General features: G+C 36.2%; 2 protein-coding genes and 1 long non-coding RNA gene across 3 annotated transcripts; 1 reads left to right on the top strand and 2 right to left on the bottom strand.

The window, feature by feature from the left end:
• Positions 1-5,942: 5,942 nt before the first annotated feature.
• Positions 5,943-7,741, bottom strand: LOC146940196 (uncharacterized). The gene is made up of 7 exons (XM_085753851.1): positions 7,682-7,741; positions 7,415-7,591; positions 7,232-7,336; positions 7,074-7,137; positions 6,550-6,645; positions 6,347-6,449; positions 5,943-6,201 (listed from the first exon to the last, which is right to left on the bottom strand). Exons 2-6 carry the CDS (start codon positions 7,585-7,587, stop codon positions 6,357-6,359), a joined length of 531 nt encoding a protein of 176 aa, XP_085609977.1. The 5' UTR covers positions 7,588-7,591; positions 7,682-7,741; the 3' UTR covers positions 5,943-6,201; positions 6,347-6,356.
• Positions 7,742-7,963: 222 nt separating this feature from the next.
• Positions 7,964-9,195, bottom strand: LOC146940195 (uncharacterized). The gene is made up of 2 exons (XR_015031904.1): positions 8,663-9,195; positions 7,964-8,106 (listed from the first exon to the last, which is right to left on the bottom strand). It is a non-coding gene; the product is annotated as an uncharacterized LOC146940195 (long non-coding RNA).
• A 183-nt stretch (positions 9,196-9,378) lies between these two features.
• Positions 9,379-10,842, top strand: LOC146940194 (uncharacterized). Its single transcript, XM_085749855.1, has one exon. It carries the CDS (start codon positions 9,379-9,381, stop codon positions 10,840-10,842), a length of 1,464 nt encoding a protein of 487 aa, XP_085605981.1.
• Positions 10,843-12,989: the final 2,147 nt, after the last annotated feature.

Here is a 12,989-nt window from a genome sequence, read left to right as displayed (position 1 = left end):
ATCGGCCACCCATTTTAGCACTTCTGGCACGCGTTTTGGAAAATCGGCCACCGATTTCTGGAGCACGGTGGCCGATTTTTAGCTTCTTATAAATAGAAAAGAGGTGTTTCTGAATAGACACACGATTTTTTGGAGATCAAAAGGCATAGAAACACATAGGAGAGCGATTTGGAGCGACTTGGAACATCATTGAAGGAGTTTTAACAAGGTTTATTCATGAATTCACCTTGTAATTCTTCTTTTATTGTTTATTGCTTGATTATGTGTAACTAAACCCTCCTTTGTTGGGGATGAGTAGACCTAGATGAACATGTTTGTATGACCTAGTTTATTTTATTGATTGAAATTCATATGATTGTTTCTCTTATTTCCGTTCTTAATGCTTTTTATTGTGTGGGCCGCCTTTAAATTGATTTACGGTTTGTTTTGTGATACGGAAGTGGAATTGATAAACGCTTTGAAATAAGAGATCCTTGCCTTTGTAATCTAGGAATAGATACAAACCCATGGAATCATCAAGAGAATTCTTGTTCGTTAATGCTTAACCCTAATCTTCAAATTCACTAAGGAATTAGGGATTATTTTAGGATTAAAGATTTTGTCACTAAGGAATTAGGGCAAGAATAAATTAGATAATTCGGTAACAATCATATGAGTCGATTCAATAGTTGAGACTAAGTTATTAGCTTTTCATGGTCATCTAGCGAAACTCATCCCTAGCATCTTTCTCCCATTAATCTTAATCACTTTATTTTCCGTTATTTTAACTATTGTTTAAAAACCAAAAGATTAACCTTTTGTTCGATTAAGTTCTAAATACAATTCAATAGCATAACGCGATCCTCGAGTTCGACACTCGGTCTTACCGATTTAAATTTACTACTTGAACGATTTCGTACACTTACGAAATACGCCATCAAGTTTTTGGCGCCGTTGCCGGGGATTGCCAAATCACTGTTGAATTTTATTTTTCTTAATTGAAATTTTTTGCTCTGCAACAAAATTATTGCTTTTATATTATTTTAAATTATTACTCACTCTTTGTCTAACCTTGTATGCGAGGCCAGTCCTCAGCTGAACTTACCTTTATTCCAGAAGTTGAAAAATTCTGCCGAGCAATCCGGAAAGAAACAAAACTCAGAAAAATTCGAGAAAAGGAAGTGGCTAATACAGTGGAGATCGACACGGACGAAGAGGTATTCGAAGTAGACAAAGATATGGAGGGACAACAGCCACCGGCCCAGCCTGAAGAAAGACTTCTCGGAGACTATGGGGCCCGTGACAGAAACCGAAACAGGTTGACCATTACTAATCAGCCTGTAACGGTGGACAAGTTTGAGATCAATCAAGGTCTATTGCGGGAGTTGAAGGAGAATCAGTATGCTGGAAAGTACAATGAAGATGCCAACAAGCACTTGAAGAGTTTCTTGATACTCTGTGAGAAAGCAAAAGTGCAAGGGCACTCTGAAGAAGCCAAACGGTTGAGACTTTTTCCGTTTACTTTGACTGATGACGCTTATGAGTGGTTTGATTCCTTACCTGCTGGTAGCATAACAACTTGGAATGAGATGGAAGACAAGTTCTTGGAGCAATTCTTTCCTACAGCCCTGTTTGTGAGAAGGCGACAAGACATTTCCAGTTTCCAACAGAAAGAGGGAGAGTCCTTGGGAGAAGCTTATAAAAGATACAAGAAGCTACTATCAGCATGTCCCGAGCACAACTTTGATACTACTGTTCAGATGCAAATGTTCTGTAATGGTCTACGGTTGGCTACTAGACAAGTTCTTGATACAGCTTCTGGTGGTTCCATAAATTTCAAAACCGCCTCTCAAATAATCAAGGTCATTGAAGTTGTTGCACTTAATGAACAAATGGAGTTGTATGATAGAACTGGTGGTACAAGAGGAGGACTCATAGATCTGAATCAACTTGAGATCAAAAATGCTCAAGCCATACTCACTGGTAAGCAAATTCAAGATGCAGTATCCGCTGAAGTGACAAAGAGAATGGCAGCCCTTAATTTAACTCAACCACAGGTTGCCCCGGTGAATCAAATGAACACTGTCAAATGTGATTGGTGCACTTGCCCTCATTTCACTATGCATTGTGATGTGCCCATGGATGCAACCCAAGTGGAGATGGTGAACTACCTCAGCAATCAAGGGAACCAGCTTAGAAATAACCCTTTTGCAAATACATATAATCCAGGCTGGAGGAACCATCCAAACTTCTCATGGAAAAATCAACAAGGTGGTTCTCAAAATCAACAACAAGGGGGTTGTCATACCCCAATTTTTGACCTAAGGTCCTACCGACACGTGTCCTTTGTCCCTGATCAATCTCTGACTTCTCAGTGAAAATTTCGGCAGAGAGGTATTTTAAAATACCTGATATTTGGTTCCAAGTCGGGCCCTCTTCTCTCTTTTTCTTTTTAGTCTTTATTTCCATCTTTTAATTTTTTTTTTTTTAAAATTAATTAATTTTAACATTAGTTTTTAATTTAGTCATTATTTCTTTTATTGTTTTTTCCTTTTAGATAAGTCCGAGTTTTATTTTTTTCATTTATTTATTAATTAGGAGATAAAAATCAAAAAAATATTTACATGTTTATCCTTTTTATTATTTTTTTTATTTTATTTTTAGTATTAAGTGTTAAGTCCAAAAAGAGATCCCAATCCAAAGACAGCTTGCTTGTTCACATCACATATCCAGTGCACGCTTTCATCCCAATCCAGCAATAGAGTTTGCTTTTCCTCCTCCTCAAGCCACAAGCTTTCTGCTGATTTTTAACAAACCCTAAGTCACAATCCTGGTACTATAAAAGGAGACCTGCAGAACACAAATTTTTTCACGCACAAATCCGCAAACCACACACAAATATTCCAAAAAACTTGAAAACCAAGACCTAGCCACTGCAATTTACAATTCAGCTCTGCATTTTTCTTTGAATTCAAAAGTTTTGCATTGTTTAGTTTATTTTCATCGTTACTGCTCATGCTTTGATTCCATTCATTCAATTTAAATATTGCAGCCGCCGATTGATATAAATTGGAGAAACCCTATTTCATGCAATTTTGATGTTTCAATTGTCTTTTATTTCTTTTTTTAATTCACGTTGCTTCTTTCATGTTGTTTTTCTCATATTTTGCGATTTAATTCTTATGCATATTGTTTTCACTATTGCCGTTTCATATCATTACAGTTCATCCAACTTTCATTGAGTTTCTTTACCATTATTCATTCCTGTTCGATTATTTAATCCTTGTTATTCACGTGTTAGTGCTGGTGCCGTAAAACATATTGCTTTTGATTCCTTTTGCTTTTGATTGAATTGTCATTTCCGTGTCAATTCATTCCCAATCCCATTAATTCCATTTTCTGCCATGGCTTTACATACCACTCATTCATGTCCAGTCTCTGTGATGCACTTAATTCTACTTTAGTAATCTTGTTAATTGGGTGCTCGTTGCCTGTTACGTAATTTCATTGGCTGCTGTTATTATTATTATTATTGATTTTGAATTTAGCAATTTGTGCCGTATTTTATATATAGTCATTTTTTTGCTGCGTGGCTCTTCCAACCGCTTTGAATTTCTACTGCTGTGCTGCTCTCTAGAGTTGAAGAGATTCCATCATAAAAGAAGTGGTAGCCCCTTTGCACTTTTATTTTATTGTCAAGCATTCTTAAATTATTAGATTGTATTGTAGACTTTAATGTAACTCATGCATTCTTATAATTTTACACTTTAGGTTTATTTTATTTTTTGTTGTTGTCGTCATGGGTATTAGAATGTAAATATAGGCTTAATGTAAATCATGCATATTTATTCTTCTTGCCATTTACTTTTTCCGCAGACCCTAGAATGTATTAATAGGTTATTTTGTAATAGCTTAGGTGCATGTGTGCGTGCGTATGTGTATGCCTTTATCTCTCTTTCTAGTTTAGGTTAATGGTCTCTGTGGTGATCCAACATCACTACAGAGTCCCTACGCTTTTATTTTTTCTGCTCCGATAGTTTTAATTTTAGTTCTATTAGTATTCAAAAACAACAAAAACATGCAAATAGTTCAAAAACACAAAAATATTTTCTAAATAAACCTTGATCCTAAATCAAGTGACCGTCTTTTTTCATTTTATTTTCTTAATCAAACATTAATCAATCTAAATTCTACTTTGAGTCTTTTTTTTTCTTTAATATAAAAAATACAAACAAATTCATTTTGCCACTTGGCTTTTCATTTTAAAACCTTTTTCAAACTAATTAAAAAACACTCAACCAATCAAACATCAGTTTTTACCACGAACTACGTGATTTTGATCCCTAACGGGTACGTAGGCAAAGGACTTGTCCTTCCAAATCAATAAAATGTAGATAATTAGGTCTTCTTTCTTTTATCATTTCAAACTCCTTTTTCTAAAAAATAAGCAAGTTATAGCACATTAATTAAATAAAATCAAGAGGTTTCCGTAGAGTACTACGGACATAAAGGGTGCTAACACCTTCCCTTTATGTAACCAACCCCCGAACCCAAAATCTTTTCAAAATATGGGGTGTTTGAACTTTTTTTTCCCCTTTTCTTAAAAAATTAAATTGTTCAGTCGTGAAATCAAAAGTGAGTCAAAAGCTAATCAAATAGCCTTGATCTCCGAAAAATGACGCGACAGAAATGGCGACTTCACTGGGGACCCCCTAAGAGGGTTGAGCCTAACTTGATCTTATTTAATTTTTGTGCTATAACTTGTTAAAAAAAACACAAAAATAATAAAAGATGGAAATACCCGTATATATGTTCTCCCTTCTTCTTCTTTCTTCCTTCTTTTAACGTGAGTGGTAAGATAAGTCCTAACCCGAACTTGAGAGAAATATAAGATAGGACGGGGTATAATCATAGTGCCATACCAAGAGCATTCTTGGACCATGTGTACATGTGATAACCCTACTCGGTGGAGGCCTCACGGAAGGTAGTACTCTTGTTGTCATGAGCATTCATGTCGACGTTATTACTTTCAATGTGAGTGTCCCGTGAAGCCGTGGACCTTAGTAACCTTTAACCCATCTTGGCCTTTTTAGGACGTAGTGCGGTGGCTAAACCAAGAGCATTCTTAACTTTAGTTGTCACGCGATACTACACTCAAACTAGACTTCCTTGTGGATGATATTGGACGAGGAGCATTCCTATACACCGATATATTCATAAGGGTAGTTGCAATTTGGGAACTTGGTAGAACCCTTGTTACAATTACAAATGAAACCATAGTCCTTACCAAATGACGTTGTTACTCTTGACTCCAACATGTGGACTTAACCTTACCACCATGTATTCTATGTACTTTGAGCATAAACATGCATACATGCATTCATTCATAAAAACTTTTTCTCATCAAAACATCAAAGGACTCAACTTTGTAAACATCAGAGGTGTGGGCCTTTTAAAGAGGAATACAATTTCAAAAGTCTTAACTAGACCTTAGCTTTCTTAGGGACTTTGTCCTTGGCTTTGCTCTTGTTCTTAAAAAAGGGAACTGTTTTCTATATTTCAAATTATCAAATGAAACAATCACTACTACAGAAATTAGTTTTTACATCAGTTGGAATTGACTTTTTACATCAGTTTGTAACCGATGTAAACTGATATGATGTGGTAAGTCAGTATCCTTTCACATCAGTTTGCAACTGATGTTAAATATTGAATTTCTACATCAGGTCCGCTTGCACTGATGTAATAGACGCACTTTGAAAATTAACCCAACAGTTTTCACATCAGTTGTACGTTCGACACTGAAGTTAAATACGTATATTTCACATCAGTTTTTTCAAATCCACTGTAGTGAAATATTTTTTTTTTTTTAATGGCTTATCAAATAAGCTTGACCCCTGCTTTTTTTTTTTATAGTAATAAAATGAAAACAAATTATGGATAATTTTAATGCAAATAAAGAGTTATATTATCTAATTGGATATTACATAATCAATCCTCAATTTTCCACGTCAATATTCCAAGCTAGAAAAGAGGCATCTGAATGCAATATAGGTAGAAATAATCCAACAACTTAAGTAGAAATTTCAAACAAAAAATAATCCACAGCAGAATCATCATCGTAAATACGCTAAACTTCAACTGCAAAAAGCATCTCATCTCATCTCAGTCGTAAGCATCGGCAATATGTCTCATCTCAGCCACATCATAATCAATTTTCAGCTACAAAAAAAATCAATTGAAAAAGTTATCTCAACTGCAGACGCACTTGACACACGAAAACCACCACACATTAAGACAGATACAAGTCCATTCAAAATTCTACTCTCTACAAATGTCAAATTATGAGATTGGCTTTGAAACATACCATGTAAATCCTAAGCCTTATACAAGTCAAGAAAACAAGTTGCCCATTGGTTTCGCAAATCATATAAGTCATCATCAGTTAATGGCGTTGGATCATTGAAGACCTACAATGTGTAGGTTAATATAAGTAATTAATATTAATAAGGATATGTTTATATTTGACAATACATATAGTATAAACATGTTATCGTAAAATTAAAATACCTCCATCCAAGACTTAGTAATATTAGCAGAGATGATATCTAGCATATTCTTCATCACATAGTATCCACAATCATTGCCATTAGGTTGCTTTCTTGGCTACAAATGAATGGCCATTTTTATAAAGTGATTAGTTCATATAAAAAAAAATAGTTTATTATCTATCATTCTATAATGACTTGAGTTTACAACAGTATCTATTCATGAAGGTATTATACAAAAGAATTATTGGTTAAGTAGTGTAAAAAAGGCACATATTCTCCAGCTTTTTATAAGCAGAAGCATGTGAGTCCATGTAATGGAATCCCAGATCTAACTCTGTTCTGTATGGGACAACTGTTCCAATGTAATCAAGCTAAGTCTAGCTACCTCAGTGAATTTTTTTACTTTACCAGACTACCCTTTCTAAATAATTTGAGTTTAGTCTTGTTTTCAATCTAGACTAACACATTCCACTTTTAATACAAGAAACAATCATGCGGAAAATATACAGGGAACAATTAAGGATAAACAAGAACCATACTTACTTTGGGACGAAACCATTTAACCTTCTTTCTATTGCCCTGAGCAAGTTGATGAACCTCTAAAGCTCTATATGTTAACCAAATTAAAAAAATCATCAAAGTTATACATTTTAGTGTTGTAGGAAGTAATATATCAAATGCAACGTAAAATATACACTTACTTTGAAACAATCTTAATCATTGCTTCATTAAGATCTTGGTGCATTGAACAAAGGACAACTAAACTATTGTCCTTCGGACAAATAATTATTAACTGCCAGTGTCTTCTGCACACGTAGAAGAACAATTATTAAGGTTTAAGCTATCAAAGAAAAATAAGAAAAATAATTTAAATATATACTTACTTATATAGATATGGTGCTAAGTAACACACTTTGTTCAAATCACGCAACCTAGTTTGTATGTGTCCCTGAACTTTAGTTTTAGTATTATGATCTTTTGGATTAAAATCCAAGCATACTGGGTCCAAAATCCCAAACACTTTCGATCTATTTGTCGAGATACAGAGACGATGCATACACCTAGACAAATTTAAAATTAACACTTAAATATTGAATTGTGGATATACTACTAATCCATATTGATAATAGTATAAAAGTAAATGTACTTACGTGCACCAAAGTTGTAGAATTGAAAAGTCAAGCCAAGCATTACCCACCAACAACTATCTATATTTTTGGGACTTTAGGCTGAAAGAATGAGAAATGTGAATGGAATCAAGCCTTCACCCAAACAAGACAGCAGCTCCTTGATAAAATCATCAAGAAATTCGGGCAATGTACTGTCCACTTCTGATACTAGTTAGAAGATAGAAACAGGGTATATGCTCTTATTTAACTATTGATCTAAATATGTAGCTATTACCTGACTACAATATACATTAAAAAAGGCTATGACTCATATACACTATTCTTTTATTCAATCAATCCAACAGATACAATGACACATAAACTTATAGCAAGAATTCATAACCGATAGCTTGAGACAATCATTTGAATCTAGAGCCTTAAGATCTGAAATAGTGCATACAGGGTACCTAAGATAATTTTTGACATATTCAGAACCCCAGAACAAGTAATAATACAACATGTTGATCTGAACAAGCGTAACTTACTGTGAAATGACATAAATTGAAAGTATGAAACCATGTGTTGCCACACTTTCTTTTTTTAATCAAAATTAGTGTTAGAGCCGGTAACAGTTTTCCACAATTGTTATAAAATATTGAAAAAAGGGAAAAAAAATCATTGATAGTAAAATTGAAAACAAACTATATTGAAAAAATGATTTTGCGAATTTGATATCATCGTTTTCTCTTTTTGTTGATTCTAAGTGTACAGAATCAAACAACATGAACAATGAAAAACAATTAACATTCAAAAAACAAAAATTATGAAAAGATTTCTCTATTAAAAAAATCACCTTTTATCAATTAACCAACTTTACTATCTACGACGTGAATTGAACAAGCAATTAGAGAATTATGAGAATTTCATGAAAGATTGGGTCCTAGGTACAGAAATAAAAGCAAAATTGGGGACGAGAAAATAAATTAGGGTTTTGATATGTATTCTGCAACAGAGGAGACGTACCTTGCGATGATTGATACGGCGGAGAAGTGTGGCGGTTCACGGTGGTGATTGGAACCCTAACAAAATCCAAGTGAAGCTGCGCTGGTGATTGGAATTGAGATTGAAACCATAGATGGTGAGCTGGGATGATAGATTGGGAACTGTGGTTGCAATTGGAACTGAGATTGAAACGATATTGGTGAGCTTGAAACGAGATTGGGACGGTGAGATTGAAACGGTGAGATTGGGACGGTGAAAAGTGAGGAAGGGAAAGTGAATTAGATAGATGAATGGATTGGTCAAAGTAAAAGCTTGTTTTTTCCTTCAGTCCGTTCAAACCACTGATGTGAAAAAAAATAGACAAAGCTTTCACTCAAATTGCGAAAATGCCACCGCGTTTTTTTCCCTTCATTCCAAATATCCACTGATGTAAATGGTACATGCTACTAAGAATTCCCCTCATGTGCATATATCAACTGATGTAAAAACTCACAGTGTGTATGTTTCCCTTCAGTTATTTTGCGACTGATGTGAAAACTAAAACCTCCATGATGTAAAATATATATTTTGTAGTAGTGAATATTCCTTATGATGTTTACAATTACTTTGACAAGTCCTTCGAAAAATGTGTCTATTTTTGCATAAGCATCTTGCATCATGTTTGCATTTCATAGTCTCAATTCTGAGTCTCACAAATTTTCCTTCTCCACAAAAGGTTAACCCATCTCAACAGAGTCATGGCGTCCTCGTCAAACTCGAATGTACAACACTCGAGCAATCATAAAGAGAAGATGGATTTTCTCAAGCAAGAAAATCAATTGCTCCGGGAGGAAATGGCAGCCATGCAGACCAAGATGGACAAAATGACTAAATTGATGAAGACACTGACGGTTGCTCAAGCACCTCCTCCTCCTCCTATCCGGACTCTAGCCGAAATTGTTTCTACTGGCCCCGAATGGACGTTTTGTGCCGATACTCCAGAGTACTCTACACCGCAACGTTCCGTACCTTGGTTCCCGCCTCTTACTGCTGGTGAAATACTCCGTCCCATTGCTTGTGAAGCTCAGATGCCTACTTTTCAACATCCAACTCATGTTCCTCAGCAAGTTACGACAGCTCCTCCAGCTGTCGTGACTTACTCAGCACCCGCCGTTCATAGTGTCCCACAACAAGAGGAACCCATCTTCCATTCTGGTAGTGTGGGGGCCTATGATAGAGTTAATGACTTACAGCAAAAATATGATGAAATTCAGCGAGATGTGAGAGCCCTCCATGGAAAGAAAATGTTTGGGAAGACTGCTTACGATCTCTGCTTGGTGCCAAACATCCAGATACCCCACAAGTTTAAGGTCCCAGATTTCGAGAAGTATAAGGGGAACTCATGTCCTGAGGAACATCTAACAATGTATGTGAGAAGAATGTCTGCCTATGCCAAGAATGATCCGATCCTTATCTATTTCTTTCAAGAGAGTTTGGCTAGTCCTGCTTCAAAGTGGTATTTGAATCTAGACAAAACAAGGATTCGAACTTTCCGTGATCTGTGTGATGCTTTTGTAGAGCAATACAGTTACAATGTGGATATAGCCCCAGACCGAAGCGATCTTCAGGCTATGACGCAGGGAGACAAAGAAACATTCAAGGAATATGCTCAGCGGTGGAGAAATATCGCTGCCCAAGTCAGCCCACGTGTTGAAGGGAAGGAGATGACCAAACTTTTCTTAAAAACTCTCAATCAGTTCTATTACGTGAATATGGTCGGAAGTATGCCCAAGAACTTTGCTGAGATGGTTGATATGGGTGTACAGTTGGAAGAAGGAGTCCGAGAAGGACGATTGATCAAAGAAAGTGTTCCCGCTAGTAGTTCGAAAATGAAAGAGCAGGAGGTTAGTATGGTGAAAGAACACCTTCAGCCACAATATCCTCAGCAACCGCATCAGCAACAGCAGCCACGACAACAGGCCTCAAGGGCACAATTTGCCCCGATTTCCATGAAATATGCGGTTTTGCTTCCACAGTTGCTTGAAAAGAATCTAGTCCAGACCAAGTCGCCTCCTCCGGTGCCAGCAAGACTGCCAGTATGGTATAAACCTGACCTTTTCTGTAACTTCCATCAAGGGGCACCTGGCCATGATATTGAACATTGTAATGCACTGAAGAAAGAAGTCCAGAATTTGATCCGGACCAACCGCCTGACTTTCTAAGTCTTGACCCCAAATGTGCAAGCCGATCTACTACTAGATCATGGTGTCTGATGTTGCAACACAAAGAGGGTTTAACTGCAATTAAGTCGATGTTGATGTTTTCTTCCGCTACTCGATTTGTTTAAATGATATGTTTATTGTTTACTGCTTTTCAAAAAAAATCCTTTCGTTCCGCCTGAGACGAAAGTGAACTTGTGTAGGGCATTTTGCTTCTTGCATTGTCATCATTAATAAAAAGGCCGTTTTGATCCCGACTTTGTTTTTATTTTGTGCTTTTTTTTTGGAAAAAATGGTAATATAAAAAACCAAAAAATAAAATCATTCTCAAATATCTGCATAATCATAACCTATACTTTCTTGTCAAAATTAATAATCAAATCATGCATTAATAAACCCGTTGAACACATTAATCATGTACTCTCTTCCAACTGTGAGTTCCCTGTGTCCGAAGCTGAAGAAGGAAAATGAAGAGATTCCCGACGAGATCTCTCACATATTGGGGCATCTTAGCCATTGAAGCTGTAAACAAAATATCAAGGAGATTGTCCAGAAGATGACATTCGATTACAAAGACTGGCTCGGGGTGCTACCATTCGCTTTGCTCAGATATCGTACTTCAGTACACATTTCAACAGGGGCAGCCCCCCCTCCTTCCCCAATATGCAACATGGAGGTCATGCTTCCTGTGGATGTCGAAGTCCCGTCAATAGGAGTTCTGCTAAAGTCCAAGCTTGATCGAATTTAAACGTATGACGACCTTGTACAAATATATCAAGAGAAGTTTGAAACAAGCTTCTAACAAAAAGGTTCGTCCCCATGAATTTCAAGAAGGGAACTTTGTACTACTTTTCAATCAGCTCCAGGGGCAAGTGGACGCCTAATTATGAAGATTTGTGTGCAATGACTCTTACAATCATGGATGGTGACAAACTCACACGTCCTAAGAATGCCGGTGCAGTCAAGCAATACTATGTCAAAAAATAGCAGCTCGGTAAGTCGCAAATCTTAAAAAAGCGACTTAGGCAAAAATGAGCGTCTCGGTGGACTGAAAACCTGAAAGGGCGGTCCAGGCAAAAGTTAGAGACATGAACAAAAATGATTATCCTGATAGATTGAAAACCCGAAAAGGGCGATCTATGCAAAAGTTAAGGATCATGACAAGTAACTGCATCAGTCAGCACAGTCCACTTGGGGCATCCAGTCGTCAAAAGAACCTCTGATTCGAAGCATCTGCAGATCAAAGACTCGGAACTGGGGCATTCAAAGTTGTCAGGGAGTGTTGTAACATCCCGTTTTCCCAACTTAAAAATTTCATATAAAATCAGAGTATTTAAATCATAAACGGAATGTCACATACTTCTTGAAAATCATAAAATAGATAATAATAATTATCCTTCAAGTTTAACATCATAAAATCTGAAACTACGCAGCGGAAAATTGTTCAACATGATAAAAGTCTTGGCACGCAGGCCTTATTAGAAAATCTCATAAATTTAAGTTCACTACTTATTCATAAAAAGTTCATAAAAGACACGTAAGGAATAGAAGTAAAAGCAATCCCCATCCCGTTACGTATCAGAGCACCTAGACACTTGAGCCAACCAACCTACAAGCCATCAGTACCTGCAGTTACCCATACGAAGGGCAACATTTCCAACAGAAGGGGTGAGATTTCTCAAACAATAATATTTAAGCATATAAATCATAAACTACACTTAACAACGTGGACATCATATAATTCAATAATTATATCTAACATCTTAAACTTCATTAACTAGCATCATTAATCATCTTAATCATAGACATAAACATCATAGCATTATCAAACATAGCATTATCATAACAACTTCATAATCAAATTCATGGACAGCTTCATAATCAATCATCAACATCAATTTCATATTCAACTTATAAATTAATCTTAACAACTTGACATCTTAACCTCTTAACAACTCGACTCGACTATGCAACTTCAACTTCTTAAAATCATCTTAAATCATCTTGATATGCAAATGCATGTGGTACCAATCCAGGGCATAAGCCCTCTTCGCTATTGAGCATAAATAGGCTCCAGGGCATGAGCCCTCTTCACTTTTGAGCACAAGGCTCCAGGGCATAAGCCCTCTTCTTTAAATGAGTATGCATGG

The sequence above is a fragment of the Medicago sativa genome, chromosome 3 (assembly GCF_051527215.1).
Source record: "Medicago sativa cultivar Bolivia chromosome 3, Bolivia_mono, whole genome shotgun sequence".
Classification (NCBI taxonomy): Eukaryota; Viridiplantae; Streptophyta; class Magnoliopsida; order Fabales; family Fabaceae; genus Medicago; species Medicago sativa.
Note: the sequence above shows the minus strand (reverse complement) of the source record. Positions and strands in the feature narration are given on the sequence as shown.